At 49.7% G+C, this 25717-nt stretch overlaps 1 protein-coding gene across 5 annotated transcripts in view; it reads left to right on the forward strand.

The window, feature by feature from the left end:
- Window positions 1-25717, forward strand: part of NTRK3 (neurotrophic receptor tyrosine kinase 3) — a gene marked incomplete at its 5' end in the record, with an annotated part of 221256 nt that overhangs the window by 127207 nt on the left and 68332 nt on the right. The window contains one exon of one of the 5 annotated variants that reach the window (XM_082489013.1): window positions 21036-21220. The exons of the other annotated variants lie outside the window; for them this stretch is intronic. Within the exon in view, the coding sequence (XP_082345139.1) occupies window positions 21036-21154 (119 nt within the window). The 3' untranslated portion in view covers window positions 21155-21220. Of the gene's footprint in view, window positions 1-21035; window positions 21221-25717 lie in introns of those variants that run through there. 5 annotated transcript variants of the gene reach the window in all.

Raw genomic sequence — 25717 nt, forward strand, 5'->3', positions numbered from 1 at the left:
GCCCGGTGTGAAGCGACAGCAGCGCTCTGCTGCCCGGTGCCCAGCCTGGAGCCAGGCTGCACAGCTCTCGGTCTCTCCCTGACAGGTCTCTGCTGTTACTTCGGTTTCTCCAAACTTCTCTTTTTCTCTTCTCTCCTCTAACACGAACGCCCCAGGCTCTTCTCCAGCAGGACCCAACACCCATTACTTCTCTGAAGGAGGTACTTGTCAGTCGAGACTCTTCTGCACTGGGGCTCCTCACTGTCTTACGGTCTTGTCCTTTTCAGTCAACCCGTATGAGATACTTTTAGGGGATTTGACAAGGACCTATGAGTAGCTGTGTTTCGCTACTCTGTTCTCTGTCTCCTCATTTGTCCTAGCAAAGCCTGGGTTTGCGGCTTGGGGCTGTGGAAAAGCCCTGACCTCAACGCTCAGCTGCTAGCGGGTAGAAGGCATGGAGGGTGTCTGCAATGACCTTCTGCCTCCAAATTTCCCTTCCTTCTGGTTTGCGGTTGCCCCTCATAGGAACTGCTCTGAGCTCCAAGTGCTGATGTGAACATCCTGCTAGAGATTCAGATGTTGAAGAAAGCCCACAGGCTCTGGCTGGCTGCTTCCAGAGCAGATGTTGCAAGTATCTGAAGAAAAGTGTGAGCAACCAAAATTACTGCTTCTGTCCCCTGCCGGAGCGGAATTGAACTAACCTTGTGTCCAGCGCCACCTTCTCGCCCCCTCAACCGGGCTGCAACATCTAACAGGAGAGATCCCACGGCCAGTGGGACTTCATCCAACCCGCTCAGCTCTTCCCAACCCTCTCCGGTGGTGTTTCTTACCTGTGGCTATTTTATGCTCTGTGTCATTTCGTCCAGCTCTGAAAGAGCAAATGGAGGAAACATCCGCGTTTTCCAAAACTCCGAAGTCCAACCTGTGTTTGCAGAGATGGAGTGCCCGTCCCACCTATGGCACCTGTACTTCGAGTTGCAACCACGTGCTCAGCAAGTCAACCCTCAGACCTTCCTGCCATGCTGCTGCTAGAGAAATGAGGGCTTTTTAGGCTGCTTTGCAAAGGCTGGCAAAATCCCTTGCGTGTACCTTGCCCCTCAGCCAGCTCCGCGGGTGCTGTCTGCGTGGTTGTATCAAGAGAAGGAAAATCGGCGCGGGAGGGTGGGACACGTGGTCCTGCCTGGCCCCTGCCTGCTCTGGAAGGAGCCGCTGCAGCAGCGGCGCAGCCATGCCTTGCTCCGGCTGCGATGTGCGCCCGACTTGGCTTGCGCACAAGGTGATCGCCTCCGGCAGCTGCTTGGGTTTCAGATCCTACGTCTGTTACTTTAACGTGTGTTTACTGAAGATATTTGTAGGACCACCTGAGACCAAAGGGGGCTGAGCAGGCTCCAGCCCCGGCGTGGGGCAGCGATGCTGGCAGCACAGCTGTGGTGGGGGACAGTGTGTCGGTAGGGACCTTCCCGGTGATGGGGGATCCATTAGGAAGAGAAACCTTTAAATCAAGCAGAACGTGGCTTTGGGCTGCTAATGTTGACCTGCCTCCAGAGCGACTGCCCTGGTGATGGAAAGACTCCTGCATACAGGCATCAAGGAGTGGACAGGGACATGTTTTCTCATCCAAAACTATGTCTGCTCCTCCAGCCTGGAAGTATCTCCTCTGGACTGTTTAATCCCAGTGTCTGTGGGGCCAGCAAGCAGGTTTGGCTCACCTGGGGTGGTTTTGGAAAGGGAGCCCCATGGTGTGTGAACTGTCAAGCACTCAACAAGGCAGGTGAGGGGAGGTCCTCAGCTGGTTTCCTCCTGGATTTGGAGTGGCTCTAGCACAGCAAGCTGCTTGCCTGGCAGCCGTCGCTGCACCAAATGGGTCGGACCGGACTGCCCAAGACACGAACCATCTCATGGAGGATGTGTACGTGCGCTCTATCTTGCATCCAGCCGCCTGCTCATCTCAGAGGGGATCACACGCCCTCGCGCTGCTCCTGCAGCATCCCCTGCCCCCCCCTCCGCACACGCCGCCGTCCCTGCGCGTGTGGGCACGTGTTCCCCAGCCGCTCACCCGCGCGCCGCCGGATGGGCACGGTATAAACCACTCGCTGAATCAGCTCTTCTTCATTCCCCGTGGCTCAGCTTCCTGCACGGGGACACCTACGCACCGATCACCTCCGCCTCACAACTGATGCTGCCGAAGCACACGTGGATTTCTGCTGAGCGCCCTCACAGCTCTGCCTTTCCTCGGCAAAACCGGGGATGCCACGGTGCTCCTGACCAGGCAGTTCTTCTCCCAGGGATTGCCCGAAGAGATCAAAGACGGTTGAATCTCCAATTTCTAGTGGGTGTTCAGAGCTTGGCAGCAGCGGCGTGTTTTTCACCCGTGGTCTGGCACGAGTCAAGACTCACTGTAGCAGGGTGAGAGAAGAGGACTGGGATGAAATGGAGATAAAGCAGGTTTTCGTTCCCTACGCTATTGGCTGCATGCCCAGGTGTCGGTGCTTCTCCCTCTCCAGTTGAGCTTGTAGTGCTCTTGACCCCACGGTGCTCTTAAACCTGAAGGAGGTGTCCGTGCCAGAGAAAGGAGGACTCTGCTCATCAGCGCACGCTCCTCCTGCCCGGGGCTTCGTCCCTGCAAGACAAGAGGCAGCGACACAGTGCGTGACCTGAGGCTATTGCAGACCCGGGCAGCCCTGGTGGCAGGGGTAACGAAGGGGGTTCAAGAGTATTCTCCTCATGGCTCACTGATTGTGTGAATTTTGCTGTGGATCGCTTTTAAAAATAGCTGGTGTGAGTATGTGTGCGTGGGTGGAGTTGTGGTACTGATTTCTTTTGGCCATCAGTTAAACGTTTGTCTCGCTTTTTAATTAGTTTACTGCGGTTTATAATGCTTTTGGGAAAGTGTCTGGAGGCTGGGCTACCTCTGCCTGCCCGGGACCAGGGAGATGGGCCCGTGGCACCTGGCTGTGGGCTACCCCGAAAGACACGGGGAGCTCCCGGAGTTCGCAAGGGCATTGTGTTGTGACTTTTTTTGGTCTCACCGGGCCAGTGTTCAGATTTAAAATCTCGCTCTCAGAAGCGCGTGGGGGCTCATCGTGGTCGGACAGGAGCTATCTCTCTGGTTAGAAGATTGCAGGCTCTCATTGTTTGTTTGCTGGCTGGTTAAATTACGATTCCTAATTAAATATAGCTGCTATTGTTTAGGAGTCGGAGCAGTTTTGCACGACCGCACACACAGCAGGAACATTATTAGCAGCGCTGCCCTGTGGGACAAGAAGTACAGCCCAGGATCTAGCAGAGAAGCTGTACGTCAGTAGAGGTTAAAAAAAAAACTCCACAACCTTCCTCGAGTGCTGCTTTTGGGGTAGACAGCCCACAATACCCCGTTCGGTCCTGACAGCCGGGGAAAGACCCACATAAAAAGATATTCTGCCTAAAGAGCTTCCTGTATCAAAGGGGACTTCTGTGTCCCAGCCTAGTGCGGTGGCCGGCTCTTGGGGAGATGGTGTACGCAGGCAGTGATGGCTCGTGCCTCCCGGCGGCACGGGAGGCTCTCTGCTTCAAGTATGATATAACAAAAACACAGAAATTGTCATTCTTAGTTGCCGAACGTTTCCAGTCCACCTCTGGGATCCTTCAGGCTGTCTCGCTCTCGTTGGTTGCGGACAGGGAGTGGGTTCACTGCCCGTGGGGTTGATGGGGATGGAGGACCATACTGCTGCTAATGGAAGCACCACTTCTGCTGGTGTGCTCCTGAAACCCTGACCTGAAAGCAGCTGGCTTGCACCGCGGTTAAGCATAAAGCACTAACCTTGTTGAACTCGGCGTGATTTACTGAAGTGAACAGACCCGGCTGAGAACTCAGCAAACCCGTTTCCACGTGTAGCCGATGTAAGATTTGTATGCAAGCGTCTCGAGGTGAAAAGTACATTGAATTCACAGCGTGTAAGGATTGCTCTCGGTGCCCGGGCTTGTCTGCCATTAAGGCAGGGTTTACCGCATAATCCATTTTTAGATTCCTGCACGCTCGTTCCTAAACAGACTGCACGTTACCTAATGCTGAACCCTGCTTGAATCTGTTTTTCAGGCCCCCTCTCCCTGCCCCTACCTGCATAGATCTGTTTAAGAGACAGGAACGAACAAATGAAAATTTCTGTCGGTACATCAAGGATCGGGCTGTCCTGCCATCTGCAGCTGAGCCTGGTCAACACGGGATGCGGTACTCAAACTAAGCGATGACTTACGGCTTCGTGTAGACTCAGCTTTTCCTGACGTTAGTTACGAGTTCCCATTTGTTGCTGATGTCGCAGCCGTACCTGCGGTTCCCTGTCATGGTTGTGAGTCTGCAGAAATGTCTCGCCTTTCTTTCAGCCCCACTAACCTATTTTTCCTCGGTGAATTGGAGCACTGAGTCTACCTGCCTATTTTTATATATATATATATATAAAATGTATATAGGTTTATCTATTTGAAATGTACTGGTTTATAGCGTTTGGACGCCTGTTTTTATCTTGGTAATACATGTTAACCGGTTTTACATTATCCTTCCTTGTCCCACCACCATACCTCCTTTTTTTTTTTTTCCCCTCTTTGCGAGGGAAATGGGATCTATTTATATTGTTTTTCCCTACAAGCGTCTCTTAAATTCAGGGCAAACAGTTTCTCTGGCTCCCGTAAGTGTGACTAGGAGACAAGGCAGCTAAGTCTCCTTAGTATACATGGCAAACTTGCAATTAGAAGAAAAGACTGGAGCAAAATGACTTCAGCCCTTGTCTCCCTTCCCCCAGCCCTTCCCACCCCTCCACCTCCCTCTTGCAGGATTAAGCTAAGTTAATCCTCAGATGAGCGAGATCTTTGGGAAAGCAAAGCAGCAAAGTAAAACCCAGGGAGGAGAAAGAAAAATCCTTCACACTCAACACTAATAAGGAAATTACGGGCGTCCTACATTATGAATTGGATGAATTTTTAATGGTTAGAAATGCAGCTGATTTATAATGCATCCATCCCGGACTGCAGGGCCTGTCGCCAGCTAATAAATAAATGAGAGGCCCTTTGTATTAAAAGTATCAGTCATTTTACATCTCGGCACTGTAATTGATGTGGAGCGTTGAGCAAGGGGAGATGATGGCCGTTAGGTGTATACCAAAGCAAAGGACCTCATGCTTCAAGCCATACCTGAGGTCTTGATATATCAGCAAGTTGCAGCCCAGTCTTCAAGTCTTTTCTCAGGTGGGCCACAACTTCTGCTCTACCCCATCGCTCACAGTCCAAACCCAAAAAGAAATAAAGGCCTTGGCAAAGGGCTCCATGATTTTGAAAGGTCGTTTTAAGCCTAGTTTAGGGCCCTGCTTCTCGTGTCTTACGCCCTAGGACAAGTTAGTTACCCTTGGACAGCAGGTGACGCTCCATCTGAGGTGGCCGCCCAAAGCTTCCTTCCTACACGTGGAAGGAGATAGGATGCTTTGGGTCTGTCCCGTGGTAAACACCTTGTTCGGGATGGGGGATGTTGTGCTGTCCATTCTCTTGGTGGTCTGGGCTATTGGCGCAGGCAGGGTGAGGCTAGCTCAGAGTCAGAGATCGGCACGAATTCATACGAATCCCACCACAAACGTTCACACTGTGGGCTGTGTTAAAAATAAATTCTGGGCAAACTCCAAAGGTAGGGTGGGGTGGGATTGTCCTGTTCTCATGCCAGATCCCAGCAGAGCCCAAATGTCCGGGGAGCCTCACTGAGAGCACAGGAAGCAGCTGAGTATTTGAGGGAGGGGGTATATTTTATCCTCTTCTTAACGAGGGGAGGTAACTTGGCATCTTGCACCTCCACTATTTCCTGGAAAGAGGCATTTCTCCTTCCAGCCCATCAAGGGGCTGCCAAGCATCTTTGTCTCCATTTTATGGATGAGGAGAGGCAGCTGGAAAGGCATCAGTTTGCTCAAGGTCACACCAGGTTCCTGACAGCTCGCAGTCTGGCCCGCGTTCAGCCCTCTGGACCATGTTGCTTGTTTATGAGTCGCCACCTGAAGTCCTTTCACAGCCAGTCTTTTGGAGTCAGGAGTTTAGATGGACAAACAAATCCTGGGAGCTTTCAGATGTATATTGTGATCCCACAAAATGGTAATTCTGAGCTTTTCCTGCTCCTTTCCAGATGGGTTACATCAAATTCTCCCTTGCCACCTTCGCGGGGACCATGCTACGGTCTAACACTTTTCTGCTTTGCTCTCTTGACTGATTCTGAAGATCCCTTTCCTTGCCAACCTCCTAGGAGCTCTGCCCACCTCGTTCCACCTAGGCATTACCTCCTGGCCCTCTTGGTTGGAGTCAGAGGTGGTTGGAGCCCGAGTGCTGGGCTTGGAGGAAGAGCAGTTACTTTTTTACCTTGGCTTTAGTTCCTGGCTGAAGGGATTGAGCGGGGAGCCTGGGATGTGAGCCTTGCTGCCCAAGGAAAGCACCGCTCTCCAAGATGCAGGCTTTCATCTCGACCTGGAGGAGGGAAGTGCTTATTGCCTTATTTATTACATTTCCCCATAGCAGTGTAAATACTATATCCGTGATAGATATGGATCTTATGAATAATATAGAGATTTGAACTAAGTAATTGCAGTGCTTTTTTAATATAAGAGATCCTCAGCGTCAAGTAGTATTAATGATCTGTCTTGACGCGGTCTCTGCAGAGGGCAATTGCAAGCCCCAGTTCTGTGAGAATTTGAGAAATTGGGGGAGAAATCCTAATGTGCCGTTCATCCCTTCTGTTCCCTTCGGGACACTCCAGAACGAGTATCCTGTCTGCTGATTTTCTCTCAGCTTTCCCTAGACCCTCCGGGGACGGGAAGGCTAAGTGAGTTTTGGGAAAACAAATCCCTTTGGTAGGCAGGCTGGGCCGGGCTGTCAGAGGAGGCAACTTTGGGAGGAAATGTAATACACAGATCCTAGCAGCTCCCTGTGGTCACTAAGAGGTCTCTGGACGTTTCTGGAAGAGTAAAATGATTAGTTACATTCAGGCGGAGGTAATGATGTTCTATGTCTCTGCTGATGCGAGTCTTGTCTCGTCTCTGTAGCTTTAATTTGAAGCTCTCCTCTCCACTTGCTCTCTGAAACCCTCCTGCAGCCTTGCTGTTCAACAGGTGGCTACATTATTGTGAGAAATCCTCTATAAAGTCCACTCTTTAATGCCTTAGAATCTTCGGGGATGAGTTTAAGATAATAATAAGTATTAAGATTTAACACCTAATACTTCTTTGCAGGGGCTTCGCCGTGGGGGAAGGGGCGACGGGAGAGCAAGTGCAGGACGTGCTGGGGGTCGTTTTGTGCCTTGCCGACCCCCTCGGCAGAGAGCTGGTAGCCCGCCTGGCTGCTCCTTCTTGCTCCCTGCTGTAGGTGTGCCCGGTACCGGTGTTACAGCTGCGGAGCCGGGCGGCCTCTTTAAATTAACGGAGCTGTCTGAGAAGGTTGTGAATGCCTTTCCAATTTAATTCCCCCTCCTCCCCCCCCCAACAGCATCTCGAGCCTCGGAATCAGGCTGCTAACCTTTTCAATTCCTCTCTTTCTAGCCACGTTCCTCTTGAAGGTTACTTCTTTTCCTTCTTCCACCGTCGCCCTTTTAACAGGAATGAGGGCAGGGGAGACCCGTGGGCTCGGTGGCCCATGTTCTCACGTTGTCAGTCCTGGAGGAGCAGGTCTTGCTGACCTCTGTGGGCTGTGTTGAGCGGGGAGCGCGGGCTCAGGTGTTTCGTTGCTACAGGAATGGTAGCTCATTAACACTCTGTGCCCTGCAGATAACTTTTATTGATCATCAGCTGCTTAATCAAAAACTCTATCACAGTTTGCTTCGATTATTCTTTTCCATCTCTTCATCTCTGGAGAATCAGTTTAGCTAAAGTTAATGTACTCATTATGCAGTTGGGGAACTGCTGCCACGGAGTGCTATGGAAATCGTAGGTTTTAGGAAGGTCCGTGTCCTCCTTCCTGCGGGTAGCAGGAGGAACATATTGGATGCATGTTCCTCTGCTTGATGGGGTGAAACAGGCGGTGGGGCGGTTGTGCTGAGCTGGGTTTTGACCTGCCTGGGGTGGCAGTAGCCACCTCCCAGCTCACGCAGAGCCCATGCTCCACATCTAGATCCTCACAGTCCTGGTATAGTGATGAACAGCACTGCTGCTACACCTAGTGCTAACCCACCCTCCCCTTTCCAGAAACGCGTGGTGGCCTCCACATCACCATAAATACCCACTGATGTGCACCTGGACCACTGGAGACCTCCCTCCCCTCTTGTAGGGGGTGTTTGGGTTGAAGCGGCTTTATGGATTTGTCTCTGCTGGTGATCGCTCGGCAGTTGGGTGATGAGGGCTTTCCTACGGGAGAGCAACCACTCAGGAGAGGATATGAGCGAGCTGGGATGGAGGGGTGACCTGTGTAGGGGTACGCGGAGGAAGAGAGCATGGACAGGGGATGTTTGAGAGATGTGCGCTGGGGGAGGGAGACGGGAGGAGAGCTGAGTGCCAAATCATGATGGCACAAGTCCACACAGCTGGACCACGCGTTTGGGTTTTATTTTCTGATGATCTGTGTGCAATGTATATATAGACACAGAAGTGGTGGCTTACAGCGAAAGGAGGACGTTAAGTCCCCTATCTAAGCAGATCTCAGCACTCCCGAAATCAGCACCTTGGGTGTGTTGCCGTCGGGTATTTTGCTGACACAGTGAGGGCCACGGCTGGAAACCTGCTCTGTGGGTAGTGGCTTTGCTCTTTTGGAAACCATCAGAGCTCTGGGGATGGGGAAGGGAGGAAGCTGTGCGGGAAGGGGCAAAGATATTTCCTAGCACTTGCGGTGGTTTTAATGGCCAGCTCTGAGAAGTGTCAGGCCCATGTGAATGGGGATCGAGGAAGGGCTTAGGAGGGAAGCCCGGAGACAGGAGTGCTGCTTGTTCCTCCAAACTTATCTCACACTCTGGTTTTGCTTGATGTCCTGATATGATTCATTTTCCTTTTGTCTTTTGATGTTTGCTGCATAAAAATCGTTCTCCTTGAGCCTATATGCTATCAGGGCTACATATTCCATGCTGGTTACGGTGTTGCAGTGACCTAATTTGATTGCGGAGGGTCGTGTCCTGTATAATGTTGTCTCGTTTGCTCGGTAGTCGATACAAACTTGATTTTATTTTCTTTGAAAAGAAAGGAAGTGGGGGCAGGAGCCCAGCATCCGTGGCCAAGCTTGCACCCGCAGCTCTTGCCTTCTTGCCTGCCTGTGAGGCTGCGATGGCACACACAGTTCAGCCTGAATGGAACCTGCAGGCTCTTTTTATTTATTTATTTATTTTCCTGCCGGTACTGAAGGAGAAAAAATGATGGAAGCTACAGCAGAGAAAGGCCCTCGTTTGTAGCTGCTGGCACCTCTGATTTGCCTCGAGGAGTCATTATTCCAGCGGGCTGGATGCCCTTTTGCTGGAGCTTATCTCCAGAGGGGAGGGTTAGCTGTGTCTCCCCGTGGGACCTTGGGTGAATGTTCAGCATCCTCCTCTTGTCTCCAATTAGATGCTCCGTCCTCTCTACCCCGGGGTTTCACCTGCCTCAAAGACCCTTAACCTGCCTCACGCCTCTGTCATTTATGAGTAGCTCAGAGGGGAAAAGGAGGGTCTGGTCTCAATTTGTGTGGCTCATTTGCATGTGAAATAAGCCTGTCATTTCAGCAGTGGTGGCAGCAGCCCAGGTCTCCTGGTCCCGCTGGTCTCCTTCAGGGCGGCTTCGACAGCTCCACGGCACGTGGCTCGGTGAGCGGTGGCAGGGTTTGCTCAGGGGCTGGAAGTGTCACTGTGTTTTTGCGGGGCTCGTTCAGAAAAGGGTGGTTGTTTTCAGCAGCTCATAAAGGAGGTGTCAGCCCAGTGTTTGGGCTGTGGGAAAAAGAACCTGCTTTTGCAAACTGCAGATTGCAGCGGGCGCTTAGCTCTGGCTCTGAGACCGTCTCTGCCGGCTGGGAGCGCTGGTGCGGCAAATTATTCAGCTGATGCTTTCATTGCTATTTTCCTTATGGGTCCTGGACTTTCTTCCTTTGTTCTCCGGGTATTCCTCGTTCTCAGCCTTGCCTCCTCCTGTCCCATTGGGCGTTCGCTGGGCATTTGATTAAAAACGGATTATTTGTGGTGACAGAGCAAGAGCCGGAGAGTCATTGGCAGGCAAACCGGACCGTGATTTCGCAGCTTTAGCTGCAGGTGGGAGTTGAATAAATGAGTCAACAGCTCTGTGTTCCTGGTGTGGCACCCAGCAGGCTCCCTTGGCTTGGGTGAAGGATTTAGCGGCGGCAGAAAGAAGCCAGGCAGCGGAGCGGCAGTGATCTGTGCGGCCGGGCAAGGACCGAGGGGACGGTATCGCGAGCCTCGAGGGCAGGAAGAAAGGGAGCGGGTTGGACATCGGTCACTTGTGTGATCCTCCTTGGCAGTGTACTGGAGCGAGTGCCTGGCACAGTCGAGCCAACGTCCCTGATTTGTTCTCGGTTTCAAAATATTTAATCAGAGAACCAAATATGAAGTCTCTTTAAGAAGAGACTGGCACACAGCAGCTGGCTGAGTGTCGCAATCAATGTATCCGCTGTGGAACGCTTCCTGCAGAAATATTACATCCTCTCTCATTTACTTGATGATCTTTAGGGTGAATCAATCAAAAGATGCCGCACACAAATAGTTCAGCCTGTGATCCTGTGGGTGTCCATTAGAGAGGCATTTGCTCCATGTTAATGGACCTGTTGATTAACAAACAAACCATTGCTTTTTAAATAGAAAGCTGTTACTTGATGGCAATTGTTAGCATTTGCTTTCCTGCTGCCCCACCTCCCCTACGCGCAGCTCTCGCTCTGTGCCAATGCAGGCGACTGCTGCAACAAACCCCAGGTCTGCACGGCTGGAGAGAAAAGCACTCACGACTCACCCAAGCAGTTATCAAAGGTGGACCTTCTCCTAGAGGCTGGAAAGGAGAGAGAGACACTGCTTTGTACGCAGCGTGTGATTGCACCCCTCTGTGTCTTGTTGTGTTAATCGTGTTTTCTGCACCCATCCGCCTTGGCATGTAACGCCCTGTTGGACTCCAGCAGCGTCTGAGGAAGATCTTCCCCTGACATCCTCAACAGGTCGAGGCTCAGCAGCTCCTCGAGGAGTCTGTCTTGGGTTTCACACCAGGCTGAGCGCATGGGAGTTTTTATTGGGGTCTGTAAAGCCTCTAGTCTGTTGGAGCGATATTACCTTCATTTCCTTTCCCTACAGCATGGACATTTTCCTAGTCCCCACTTTTTCTGGGTGAAAACTTGCCCACATCGCAGTGTTAGTTCTCGCTTTTCTGACGCTGGCATGGCTTGAACCCCAGCTGGCATTTTAAGCAGTAGAAGATCAGGATGATGCCCACTGCATAGAAGATGTCCTACCTTTGAAAGCCCGCGCACCAACCTGAGCGGAGCCGACTCAGCGATGGCCAAAGCTGTGTAGAGAAGGAAGCAGCACGTTCAGTGCTGCCAGAGCTCTGGTGTGGCACTGGAAAGATGCTCCTCGAACACAGCCCAGGACAGACCACCAGGCTGAGCAGGTAATTGCAGAGAGGCAGTCACGCCACAGGGCTGACCGCCCCAAAAGGACCAGCGTTGTGGCTGCGGGCTGTGTTTAGCCTCATGCTGGTAGTTGCCAGCAGCTGCTCTGCTTTCTGGGAAGCGTGTTTGGATCCTTGCTGCTCAGCTGGAGGCCGTGGGGGCATTTGTTCCCCCCCCCACACACCCCGAAGCTACCAGTGCAATGCAGCCACTGTTCAGTCTGGCAGGTCAAGCATCGCTCCAGCCCGCTGCAGAGGGAACCAGCACCCCTATAGCACTTGTTTAGCTCCATCCTTTATTGCTACAAACCGACTCACCCAGAGCTGTCCTTCCCACAGCTGGTGGGAGTCAAAGTGATGAGGCAGTTAGTGGATTAGGGCAGCAGAGTGAAAACCATTTGGCGTTTCTATCCTGATTCTTCTGGGTGCCTTTAATTAGCATGATTGCTCAGCATGCGATTTTGCCATGTTCTTTAGCTCCCCTGGTTAGAATAATTATTCCCCCAGCTCCTTTTGTTCCAATTCCTGATCGCTTACGAAGTCTCCTGTTAAAAGCCATTAAATCCGTAATGTAAAGTGAGAGTAAGCGTTCAGCAGCGTTATGCTCTCAGCCCCACACGTGTGCGCCCGCGCGCTCCCTGGCCCCTCTCCGGCGCTCCTCTGCTCCCTGCCACGTGCTCTGCGCCGCAGCATCGCTCTCCGCTTTTCTCTCGCACGCTTCCTCACCGGCCGTCCCACGTGTCCCGCATGCAGCAGGTTGTGTGCACCCTCTCCCTGCCTTCTGCTGGCAATTTTGGTATCGCTCAGCCCGGTTTCCTCTGTGCACAGGTTGGTTTTGATGCTGAGGTTGCATTCAAGGTTGTGGACTGCGATCTCTTACATTTAGTTGCACGCGCAAATGTGAAAGCGCTATTAGAAGTGTATGTTTTTCCATACTTTTGCCCCAGTGTGGGCAGCTCTCGCTTCAAGGAGCAGCGTACGTAGAGAAGGATGTGTCCCATCTGTGGTGGTAGGCAGGACTTCTGATGACAGGTGATGGATAAGAGGAAAAAACTTATTTTTTAAGTAAACCCGTTTCCCTTTTTCTCAAGCGTGAAATCTTCTGGTGGGGGGAAAATGGCTTTTGGATAGTCACAGTCCTGGGAGTTTCCACGTTGCAGTGCCCTCCCATCCAGAGGCCTGGGAGCTCAGCCCCTTCCCGGTCCCTCATCTCTGCTGATGTTTGATCAGCAGATGCCAATGACACAAGTGGGGCAGAAACACACAAAGGCTTGCGCAGAATTATATGGTGTGAAATAAGATTGGGCTAAAGTGCTTTAAATGCCTTGTGCATTTAGGTGACTTGATGTGAGAAGGAGAAGGGAGAGAGGGAGACTTATTTTCAGACCCGAAATGAAACTGGGTCAGAGAAGGGTCTGGCAATCATGTAGTTTGTTAAGCTCGGAGCTGGCTGCTGGCTCAAAAATTCGCAGCGAGACCACTTGCTGGAAAAACCTTGTAGGAAAGAAACCCCGGTCCTTCCTCCCTCCTTTGAATGAAGCCTCCTAACTCCCAGCCGCCACGCGTTTTGGACTTGGGTCTTCATTTGCTGCCCTGCTGTGATGTGCCAGATCTGCCCTGCTCTGCAAAGCTCACCCTCTGTTGCAGGGTGGAGTAAGGGTCTCCTTGCACAGCAGCAGCCCCCCCCCCCCCCCGGTGCGCTGCCTGGGGGCTTCCCACTCACCTCATCTCTGCTTTGTTGGCTGCAAGGGTCTTTCCAGGCATTTCATACCTTGTCTTGCAAAGACATACTAGGTTTCATGTGTGTTTTGTGAGAGCAAAGCCCTTTCTCATCTCCCACTAATTGAAGGCCACCACAAATACCTGCCACTTGTTTGGTGGGCAGTACCCAAATTGCTCCCTAGGAGTAGCATGATCCCAGCACAGCCCTCCCTGTGCCCTGGGGTATGTTTTTTAGAGCCTGCCGCACGCTGGCAGGTACCAAAACGTGGTCTTGAAACACAATCTGGAGGCGGGAGCTCTCACCTGGGAAGATGAATGTCATTCTTCTGATGTATTTTGGTGCAGAAGGCAACTTATTTTGAGAACCATCTAGTGGGTCAGTTGTCAAGAGAAGAGCCGTGGTGGCAGCCTTCCTTTCCAAAACAATCAGCAGAATAGGAGCACTGGAGAGAGACAGGCAAAGGACAATTCCAGACAAGGCAGCATCCAAACAGCCTAAAAAAATCAACAAAACCTTGTTCCTCGAGGCTCCCTGCTGCTCTCGCTGGGGTTTTGTCCTCAGCTCTTCCTGTTCCCGTTTACAACTGTTCTGTAGCGCTCGGTGCCGCCCTGCCTGCTGAGTTTCCATCCTCAGCTTGTAAACTCCACGAAATCGCGTTTCCCCACAGGATGCTCCTCCCGACGCTTCAGGCTCTGGGGCTTGTACCGCTCCTGGGCTTCCCGGAGGGCAGCTCTGGCCTTTCTAGATGACGGAAGGTATTGCTGGAGCGAATGGCAGAATAAAGAGACTTGAGCCAGCAAGGATTTGTCCTGGGCCTTGATCAGCTCCTCCACCAGCCTTCTGAAGAGCAGGAGAGCATCGTTGGCCCTGCCTGGGCAGGGAAGGTCCCAGCTGTGGACCTGTGGCAGTTGTGTGCTTTCCTGTCCACCGTGTGCGTCTCCTTTGGTGTCTGCTCTCATACCCTGGCCATCTGGCTTTACCAAGGGCTTCCATCCCCTGCCAGACCCCAGGTCTCCTGGAGAGGACGGGAGCATGGTAGCTGGGGCTATTCCCTGTTGAGTGCCCACAACTGGCATCAGTTCCTCCGGAGAGCTTGGAGAAACCGTAGTCCTGCTCCGTGCCACCCTTTTGCCATCTGCATAATGAATATAACAGTTCCTGCTTCCCCAGGGAATGAGTGAGGTGTAACAAATTAATGTTTATGAAGCACTCTCTGGCTGAAAAGAAGTTTGCAACGGGGCTGTTGCTGTTGTAACTTAGGGGCTTCCTTTGCTGGTTGGCTCTTTGATGTGGCGATCCGTGGTACTGGTGGATCAGCTGTACCGTAATTGGAATTAATCAGCAATTAGGGAACACGAGCCCAACCAGATTCTTTCCCAGTGGATATTCATTTCTGGGCAGATTAGTCAGTGGTTTCAATAACTCTGTGTAAAACGCTTAGGGTGACTATTGCTGTCTGAAGCGGCTGGGGAACAGAGGCGGTGTCAGAGGGATGCGGATACCTGTCAGGCAAAGTGGAAATGAGAATCTCTTGTAACGCTGTGCACAGTACTTAAATTGGCAGCGCTCTCAGGGCTGACTTGAAAAAAAAAAAAAAAAATTAAAAATTGACAAAAGAATATATTTGAAAACCAAAGTGATGAAAATGATGTATTACTTGTTGGGACGAGATCTTTCATACCGGGTCCCGTGGGCTTTGTGGAGTGCAGAGGCAGAGAGAGTGCACGGCGGTGCGAAATGGGGACTGGCGGAGGCAGGGAGCTGCGGTTGTTCCTCCGGACAGTGAGAATTGCGGAGGAGAAGGCTCCTGGACATGGTGGTGCAAGCACAGACATGGACGGGGACAGGGCAACAGCTCGATAATGCCCAGGATGTCGGCTACCGCCAAACTCTCAGGCATTTTGCAAACACTTTCCTGCAGCTCATTCTCGTGGCTGACCTGTGAATCCCAAGAGTTTTGCCACGCACCTTTGCACAGCCGTGGGTGTCGCGAAGGACCAACCAACCATCCTCTTTGCTCAGGTACCTTCTCTCCAACCCAGTACGATTCGAATGAGGCAGAGACTAAGCTCTGCGTGTTGTGGGCGAAACTGCTGAGTGCCCAGTCCTTCCCCCTTCCCTGGTCCTCTTACAAGTCATTCCACATACTCTGGCTTCAATCTAACGAAAACAAAACCGATGAGGCCCAACTGATCTGGCTGCCTTCCATCATGCAGTGGGCCTCTGAGTGGCTTTAAATAGCTGCACCTCTGTGCAGTCTGGAGAAAAGCGTTGGCTCTGCGTCTGGACAGGGAGGGTAGCTTTGACTCAAATCACGGGGCATCTCAGACCTGAAAATAGCCTTTTTGCTTCGCCCTCGGTCTTAAATAGATTTTAATTATTTTTTTTTCCTTCTTACTTTTTTTTTTATTTTATACCCTGCTGAGTGCTTTCCTACTTTGGGGCTTTTCCTAAGGGGGATCGGTGGGGAATCTTGGAGCTCTGCCTCCTGAGCTATCAGGCTACATCATTTAGTATCTTGGAACTACTCCATCCGTGAAAGAGTTCCAGAGAAAACAAACTTGTGATCCCAGCTAATATGGACATGGCCCACATTAACGGCGGCAACAGTAGAAATGCAATGGATACTGAAATTCCTCCGACCAAAGGTTCAATGAATCTCACATAGTCTTAAAGAGTTCACTGCGTGGAAAGCTGTGAACGCTGCCCTTTTCTCAAGGACCGTTGTTCAGCTGTTGAGTGCCTGCGGTATTGTCCTACCCCTTCCTCCGCACTAGTTAAGCGTGAGAGAAATTTGTGTGGAAATGGGATCTTCTGGACCCATTTGCTTCTGCTGTTTCTCTCGCTCTCAGCCCATCTCTTCCCTTTCTTGCCCTCAAAAACACATGCAGTGCTGCGGTCTCCTGTTCGTGATTTTGGGTTGTGGAGAAGATGAAGATGCTGCAAACTGGCTAGAGCTCCATCTAGCACATTCCCATGAGGTTTCCAGTGACGTCAAGTCTCATTGACTAAAGTGTGAGACTCTTATGCCTGAGGTTAAACCACGGAAAATGAACAAAGATACAAGGTGAGCTGCTGTGGAGGGGAATGAGGACCCCATTTCAATGAAAATTAACAATCATAAGCATTTCTGTAGCTCTCAGAACCTTTTGGTGAGTCTTAAAAGAGCTGTTATCTACTTGAAGATCTGCTTGAGGTCTGTGTATCGGTGTGAAATTCATCCGTGGGCGGAGTTTTCTTGCGGTTCTCCATTGTGGTCAACAGTGTTGGGCTGGTGTAAATGAGAAAAGGTCTAGGGTCTCTGACTTTACCTTGGATGGTAGAGGAGGTGATGTGCTTATCTGCAGCTGAGAGCCTCAGGGAGAACCTCGTAGTGTGCTTCTGCTGAGCTTCTGTGACCTGCTTTGTTGTGGCACGCGCGGCCTCAGGCTGTGCTGCATCTCGCCCTGCTGTATGTTGAGGGGAGGGGAGAAAAAAAGAGGGGTTTGTGTCATAGCCCTGCAGATGAACCCATCCATGACAGGAAACCTGGATTGCTGTGTTGCTTCCCCCTCAGATATAGACACATCAGTCCTGGCTTTGACTAGACGGATGGCTGTCTCCTTCGCTCTGGATGCGGGCCAGGCTTGATGGTTTTCATGCCTTCTTCTTTGATGCTATTCATACTTCGTATCTGTGCATAGCGAAAGATAAAACGTACAGTGTTGTTGGAATCTCCTATTGCTTTTCCTTTATATCATAAATTCTGCTGTAACACAGACAAGAGATCAAAGCTCCGTTGCCTAACCTGGGCTGTGTGGATAGCAGTGTTGTGTTTGGCCAGCTTGTTGCCCCTAATTTGCTATTTTTGTTTAACCCATTTTTGCCAGGCGTTACATGGCATCCCGTTGCTTTTCTCATCTGTTCCCACAACAATTTGAGCTGCTGTTTTAGAAACATTTTCCATCCCTGGGTTTCAAAACTGGGTTGCACCACTCCTGCGGTGGTTGTGCATCGTTCCCTCACCTCTGCGCGTCACGTTCCCTGCGGCTCTTCTCAGGTCACCTGGAGCAGCCTGGGATCTCAAAAGCCCTAGAAGCATGGTATATTTGATTGGTTGCAATTTTACCAGAAGGCAAGCAGTGCAGGCGAGGTGAAATTCTCTGGTTTGTCTCCTTAGTCTTGCTCTCAGTCAGTGGAGGAAGGGTGTTCCTTTCAGGGCACTGCCTGTAGGCTGGATTGGGTATGTGCATGGGGCAGAGTGGCTGAGACCCACTAGCCAAGGTGTTGGGAAACACGAGACAGCTCTGGAGGACTAAGCGGATGGCCAAGGTTGAGGACAAAAACTGATTGCATGGGTTGGTTGCCTTCAATTTTCTTGTCCTTTCATTGCCACATCCTTCCAGCCTGCTTAGAGAAATGCCCCATCTGCCCCTTCCATCTCAAGCTGTTAGAGCTGCACAGCAAATCACAGCTCATTCCTCCTTCCCTGTTCTCCAACACTCTCCATACATTTATTCCACTACCATACCATGGCTATTAGTAGAGACATGTTTTATTTTAAAAGTGCCACACTAGAACAGGGAGAAGCACAAAGTTTAATCTGTCAGACCCTTCCCAACTTTGTAGGTCTTTGGAGATGCTTTTGCTTTGAATTTACAGGGTGGCTTTTTTTTATTTATTTATTTAATCTCATCATTTTCAGCCTTGTATATTGGAGTTTCCCTCCAAATCTACAACCAATATCAAAAATAGTATTTTCCTCCCATTTTCCAGCTAGCACTGACAAATGTGAAACTTCACAAAGGGGTTGTTTTTACGATTTCCCCAACTCCTTCTAAGAAGGTGAACGCTTTTCTGTAGGACATTTCCAAGCTGTTTTTTCAGGCGCTAATAGCTGTGATGGTAGAAAGATGACATTTGTCATAGCAGCATCCAAACTCTGAACCTGTTGAGATTCACCCATTTTAACCCTAGACATCTCAGTGAACATCATCCATCTCCCATCTGACAGAGAAGACGTAAACCTAGCAAGAGCCTTGTTGGTTTCTGCTCCATACAAGAGAATGGGGTTGAAGGTAGCAGTACAATATGGGAGATAGCAGTGAGGAAAGAGAGAAAATGAGTTAGGAGAAACGTTGTTTTTTTTCTGATTCTTTGGGGACTTTAATAAATGAGAAGGAGAGGATGCCAAAATGACCGATGCTGCATTGCTCTCCCGAGTCAGTGGTACGTTCAGCCCCTGAGCTTCAGAAACATAGGCTGCCATGTTCCTGCCATGTTCCTCATTTTCCCTCGGTAGCGACTGCATGTCAGTTATGGGGTAACCCCTACTTCAGTCCCATTCTGCAAAGACCCCGCTGTCACTGGAGATCCCTGCATCTCCAGGGATTCACAGCGTAGCACTGGCAACAAAGAGCAAAGCCCTCGATGTCCCCAGCCTTAAGTCTTGCTGATCTTTCACATGTCCCTTTGCTGAGGCTGTGTGTCCCCAGTGGGTGTTAAGGTCTGTTGGATGTGGTCCAGCAGAAGTGGAATTGCCTTTATTTAGCAGAGCTAAGAAATGCAAGGAAAATAAAGCAGACAGGACTGCTCCTTGGAGATACTCAGTATTGTTGAGCATAGACTTTCCCAGCTATCCTTTGGTGGCCATAAAATATATTTATATTACGAAAACCAAAACACGATAAATAGTGACGTTCAGGGATGCCATGTTTGTCTCCCAGTGACTCTGATAAGAAATGGACTTAGTTTACATACACATTTCCGAGCATCAGCACTTTAAACTCTGCTTTGGCTCAGAGAGTTGAGCTAGGCTCTTTCTCACTGCTAATGATGTTTCAACACTTGGAATTTGCCTATGAATTTTGTTTATGACACATGAACCAAAGCTGAGCCTGGCTTGCTCTCCCGTGTGGATCACTCCTTCAGGGCCACTGAGAATAACAGATAGTTTCCCCCAAACAAGTTTAAACAGTTCCAAACCAAACAAACAGCTTTTGCCTGCTCAGGTTCATCAGAAGAGGCATGCATTTGATGAGCAGATGAAATAAGATGGTGCAGGGAAGAAATATAAATAGATATAAAGGAAAAAATAGAAAGAAGAAACAGGAAAAAAATAATCTTCTGGCTGGTGTAGAGCCGGTGTGAGAAACTTTCTGTTCCTAGCCTAGTGAAAAGCACGTTTCCTATCGAGATCAATTCACAAGGGCATCCAAGCTGCTTCATGCTGCTCTAGCGATGCCAGACTTGGGATAACCTACCTGATTTGTTGAGGGTCCTGTGACCGTATGAAGAGCAGGAGCATTTTCCAGACCTTAGAGCAATTGCGTAGCCAAGTCATCCCAGTAATTTTCTTGGAAAAACCCTTTGAGCCCGTGAGAAGCTGGGACAGATTAGAGCAGTCCCCAGGATCCTGCCATGCACGTCTTGGTCTTGGCAACTCGGTGGATCTGTGTTGGGGATTTTGGTAAGCTGACATAGAAGCCTCTTATGTCCACATACTCATACTTGATCTGAGCTGAGAGCAACTTCACTGCAATCTTATCAGCTGCCTTCAGTGACCTATGCCTGTTCCTGCCATGTGTCTTTCCAGTCCATTGGGGACGGCCTCAGTTGTAGAAATACTGTTATAAACGGGTGTCTGAGAAAGTACTGTAAAAAAGTCTGAGCTGATGCCCGAAGGCAAATTGCACGGGTCTTTTCTGCAAGAACTTGCAGGACTTAGCACAAAAGAGGATAGAAAACAGGGGTTCAAGTCAGGAAGAAGGGAAATGTAGGATAAACATCAGGAGGTGTCCTAACAGTGAACCAGAATGTGACCTCCTTTGGTCAGACCTTGAGGAGAGGGCTGTGGGACTGGATGTCTCAGCAGCAGGTTTGCTCCCTCCGCTCCAGAGAATATTCTCTGTCAAATCCCGAATAGTTGCATTTATTTAGCTTCAGAGAATAATGTTCATCTTTAATAGTAATTAACATCTAATCGTTTCTATATTAGAAACATGCCAGCAGTGGGTTTCCCTGGCTGGGGCATCCCAAGGCAGGAGCATTACGAAGAGATGGGTAATACAGCCCTTGAAAACGTTATATTTGCCCAGTAAGTTCGTTCGTTGGAACTGAAGGAAGGAGCATGCCCGTGTTCTCTGCTCCGCTTATTTTTCCTTTTCCTCTGGCCAGTATTTCTGGCAAATCCTGAACTTTCAAATTACCTTTAAAGAGGTGGGGTTATGTGAGGAGAAAATGCCTCCACCGTGCAGGTTTCGGTGTAGATGGGACAGCTGGGGCTAAGGAAGTCTGTGGGGTTATGAGAGTCAGGTCTCCCCAGCCTTGCGGTTGTATTCTTCAGCTTCAGAAATGTTAAGACAGACTAAATAAATGATGAGAGAAAACTAGCCATGGGAAGGATTCTCTGTTTTCCTCACTCCCTGCCTAGGGGAAAGACGGACTAGGTAGGAATTAGGACTTTTCCACCCCTGCTTAGTGGGAGCCTCAAGAAAAGAGTTGTTCCCAGTTTTCTGTCCAGACTGCTTGCATGCCCCTTGTCCTCCGAGCACTTGCGCCCGCACGCACCACGTTAAGTAATTGCCTGTGCTTTACGGAAAGACAAAGCGAGGTAGCCCTGCCCGGAGGGGGCGTTTTGGCTTTAATTTAATGGCAGCCGTTTGCTGGTTATTCATTTGGTTCTTTTTTAATAATTACATGTGTGTCGATATCTCTCTCTTTTTTTCTAGTTTTGCTCTTTTTTGTTTTTTCGTTTACTTTATTTTGCTTTTTTCTTTTTTCTGTTTTTTTTTCCCCTTTAGGTTTCAGAGAAATTATGTTGAATCCAATAAGCCTCCCTGGACATTCCAAACCTCTTAACCAAGGCATTTATGTTGAGGATGTCAGTGTTTATTTCAGCAAAGGACGTCATGGCTTTTAAAAACTCCTTAAAAGTCCCTGTTCTGATGTCAAGTTTATAGGCTGTGCCCTCAAAGTGGTGGGAAGCAGTAAGCGTGGTCTGTATGGATTGAGGTCTCCTCCTAATAGGACTCTACAGCCCTGCCTGTACACACGTTAAAGCCAACTGAAACTGTGGTTTTCTGTCACCAGATAACAGGGTTGTTCTTTTCCTCCAATGGTCGCTGTGTTCGTTAAATATTCCTGCAAGGCACAACAGCAGCAATGAGAGCAAATAAAGAGAATTTAAACCCAATTGAGAGGAGTCATCCTAATAACGCAGTAAATAATTGTACTTTTGCTTTAAAATAAAACACAAAACAAAACCAACCAAGCCAACCAAACTGACATCTTTAGTCATGTCCTCCCTGCTTGGAGTTTTCCTTGTAAGCTTGTGTCTTCGCAACACCCAGTGAATGCCGCCATCACCTCTTACGTGGCACCGCCATGGGAGGTCTCCCAGAGCGAGCCGAGGCGGGGAGCCTGGAAGAAACTAAAGCAGAACGAAGACTTTTGGTAAGAGCAAAGGCAGCCCCGCTCCCAGTTCTTGCACAGAAAATAATGTTGGAAGGAATAATAACGGAAAGAAAAAAAAATACAATCTTACTTCTCTGACAGGAAGAGAATGTGGTTATCTTTGAAGTGCACATATTCTAGGAGGCTTTTTTTTGTCTGTCTGTCTGTCTGTGTGTGTTAGAGCGGCTCGTTGGATCTGACTATATTGTTGTCATGCTCCGGTCTCTCCCTGCTGCTTGAACGATGAGCTTTATCTGAGGAGTGGCCTGGACTTCCCGCGTGGATGGAGAATCCATAGCGCAGGAGGGTCCGTGTCCTTGCCAGGACTAGGGCAGTAAGCAAAGTGGGAAGGCGTATCAGACGCACGCAGGTCCCAGCTGCTGGGCCTTTTCCAGCCCCCCCGTAGCTCTCCCCCGTGTTCCCACCCAGCTAGAGATTGATTGCAACCCAGTCACGTACCCAGAACCATCAGCGCGAGGCAGACTGACTGAAGGGGAGGAAAAATAAGTATTCTGTTGCTTCTTCTCTGGCATAAACAAGAATATCGATCCTGTTCTCTGGCCGATACTCATATTCTCTCCCCCTCTCCCATGCCATTTTTGTTTTACTTCATCCGAAGCCTCTCAGATGGAAAAGTAAACCCTTTGATACTGTCCTCAAGAGAAGCCAGCTGCCCTCGTGGCAACTTGCAGGGCTTTCCTTGGACTCTCTGAACGTCACGTGTACAGGAAATACCGATTTGCTCACACATATCAGTGAGAACCTATAAGCAAGGCAGATTTTCTCTAGAGAGAGAAAAAAAAAAAAAAAAAAAAAAAGAACCTTCCAAAAGCTTCAGGTGGGGCCAGATCCTTTTCTGAGAGGAGTATTGAACCAGGAGCTTGCTCACCAGCCACTCGGCTTTTCTTGCCTTCTCGGTGGCCCGAGACGACCTTATCACATCAGGGATGTCTCTAAATCACCAGCCCTGAAGGGTCGCTGCCACTGGAAAGAGTCACGGTCCCTCTTCGCCAGAACCGGGCAGAAGCCTCAGAATGGAATGTTCTGCTTCATCCTGCCTTTACGGGTGACCTGCATGAACCGCCCTGGAGATTGCCAGGAGGTTTTATTATCAGCTTTCCCATAGGGATGTCCCTGGGAATATTCCATTCTCGTGCTGCTTCTCCTGGTTCACTCGCATTAAAAGGTAAAGTGCAATAGAAGAGGACAGGAGAAACGGTAGCAGATTGCTTTAAGTGAATGGACATGCCTTAGGGGGGCATCTGCGTTAGGACGAGGAGGCCTGGCTCAGGTTGGAAGGCTTCAGAAACCATGACCAAAACTCTCAACAATGTTTCCTGCCCGCATCGGAGCTGGAAATGCAAGAGGTGCACCGCCGGAGAGGACCTGCGGCCATGTGTTATTGACACCTCAATTCTGCAGATTCACAGAGTGAGGAGGAGCTTCGCCAAGCGTGTGAATCACTGGGTGCTTGTCTGAACTGAATTCCCCCGTCTCCTGGAAGTCGCCCACCTGACCTGGGGATGTCTTGTCTGTCTGAACTGTCTCCTCTCCCTAGTTCAGGGGACTCTGCTCTCAACTGTGTGTATCAGTCGTAGAGTTACATCCGTGGGCCTGGACCAGAAGCCTATATCCAAACACCCTAGCAGAGGAAGGGTTGAATTTTACAGCTCAGGTCCATCTCTGCTTAGAAGAAATCCTTTGGACCGTACAGCATAATTTAAAGCAGTTCTCCCCACTGTGATCGATGTCTGAATTTGTTTAACACCAATTAAAGTCTCTGGTTCCTCACTGCTGAAAACGAAAGCCAGTCATGGCCGTTTGCGATTGGTGGCTTTAAGTAGCAAGTCTAAGGATGTTTTTGTTTTGTTTTTGTTTTTGTTTTTTTTTAAATTTTATTTTATTTTTAATTATTGTAAATCATTACCTCATTTTTTGTCAATGAGACTCCTCCATCTTTGAGCATTCTTATCATAACTATCATCCTGTGCTAATGGGAAATGGGACGGTCCCTTTTCACAGAGACTATAGGGGTGTTCAATGTCTAGTTTCTTAATAAACACTTTATTTTCTAACGAAACAGCTGCATCAGGTCTCTTCTTTGAAGACAAAATAAATAAACGTTCAGAATGACACATCCTATAGTCTACTTCTTCATGAGATGGTCCATGTGTGGGGAGTCCGGTTTGTTTGCTTCTTCGGGGGGTGCGGAGGGTGGGATTTACAGGTGCCGTGTGAACATTGCTCAGGTATAGCTCTTTCTTCTGTCACTCGTCTCAGGCACAAAGATGTTTTCTTGCCTGAGAGCTTAGCTGGTGATGATCTCGGTTGATAACCTGTTGCTTTTTGTAGCTCAAAATGGTCATATTCTCAGGGACAAGGCAGTACTGCTGCGAGATGGTGTCGGGATTTGCTAAGAAAAGTTTCTACGCTTACTGGAAGGACTTCTATTTGGAGGTTTATCTCTCAGGGAGCTTGACGCTAAAAGATTGTTCTGGCTGCAGTGCTCTTGTTTCAGAACATGCTGTTGTTGCAGGTCTCCCTGCTTTGGCTGTGCAAATTGCTCTCCTGTTGGCTGTTGGACTGTTGTCCCTTCATCAGGGACAATTAGCCTCCTATTAAGGCAGCGAGGATGTGTGTGATGTAGAGGCAGTGGGGCACAAGCGAGTGCTGCACTCGGGCTACTCATCAGGTGTTCACGTAAGGACAGTTGGTTGCTCCAGGAAGAGAGAGGAGCCACTCTGCAGCGTGCAGGGCTCAGCATGAGGATGTGTCTTACTGGCTGGGTCTTAGTATCGTTACTGGGAGATGTCATTTATGGGACTGAAAGCTGCCGTGCCAACCTGCAGGTGGCTGTGGGCATGAGGCTGGGGGTGTGTTTGAGCTCATATTGGTGGAGGGTGCTGGAACCCTTTTAGAAAACCCGGTGAGAGTTTTTGATGAGCAAAATAGAAACCTGTTTTCCAGCATCATTCTGTTCCTATAGCTTTCTGGCATGACTTTCAAGCAAATGTCTCAAAATGATGCTCTGAGTGAATTTCTGCATGCTATTCCCTTCTAATGAGTATGCTTCTAGAAGTGATTGGGTGCTGTGGTTCATGGGATTAGGTGGTGGCTGAGATCTTTACCTTTCCAGGGATGTCTGCGTTGCCTGAGACAAGTGGTTATCTCCTGACATAACAAGCTTACACATGGGATGGGCAGCTGAGCTGCATCAGATTTCGTCCCTATTTCCATCTCCTTTTTGAGGTGTGGGAAACAAACATGGGTGTTGGAAGCTCTGCCTTTTCGTCCCCACTATTCCAGGGTCTGTTATCAAGTTTCACAGCCCAGAAACATTGCAAAGAGGGGCTTGATTAGCCAATTACTTAGGCTGCTGGTATGGTCAGCCTTAGTCCACCTTGCTTTGTCTATCAGGGCGACTGTTTCCTTACCTATGAGTTCCCACGATGCTTTTGCTGCTGCCAGTTCCCAAGGAGATAGCTTAACTACACTCGCGGGCTCTGACACGTATTGCAGAAGGGTTGGGCGCTTGTTTCTCCTTGTGCTTGCTTCTTGGTTGCCTCTTTGTTGCCTTCACCCATGTGAAGGCTCTGGGTTCTTCGAGACAGCTGGACCGTGAGTTGATACTGCTGTCCTGCTCCCCCCTCCCACACTGGCTTCAAATGGCTCTTGAGCTGTTTGCAGAGCTTATTACTGAAGGAACTTGGGGTACTGGTTCGGTAGGGCGCAGGCAGTGGTACGTATCACGTCCTGAAAATCACAACCCTGCCTTCTCAGTTCTTGTGGAGCGTGGAACCTGCGTGGGAACAAGTAGAGAAGTTTTGCTTCCTTGTGTTTTGACTGTAAAAAGATGGAGTCACATTTCTTTTAGTTCATGCCTGGAATGAGTGTGGTGGGCACAGTATGATTCTGGTACAATACCTCTCTGCATGAAGGAAAACGCATGTCCTGGTGGGACCTTGGACTTGGACTTGCTTCAGGCGAGCGTTTGATGTGTGTGTTGCCGTAGGTCACTACCGGGTCTCTG

The sequence above is a fragment of the Vanellus vanellus genome (genome assembly GCF_965231255.1).
Source record: "Vanellus vanellus genome assembly, chromosome: 11".
NCBI lineage: Eukaryota > Metazoa > Chordata > Aves > Charadriiformes > Charadriidae > Vanellus > Vanellus vanellus.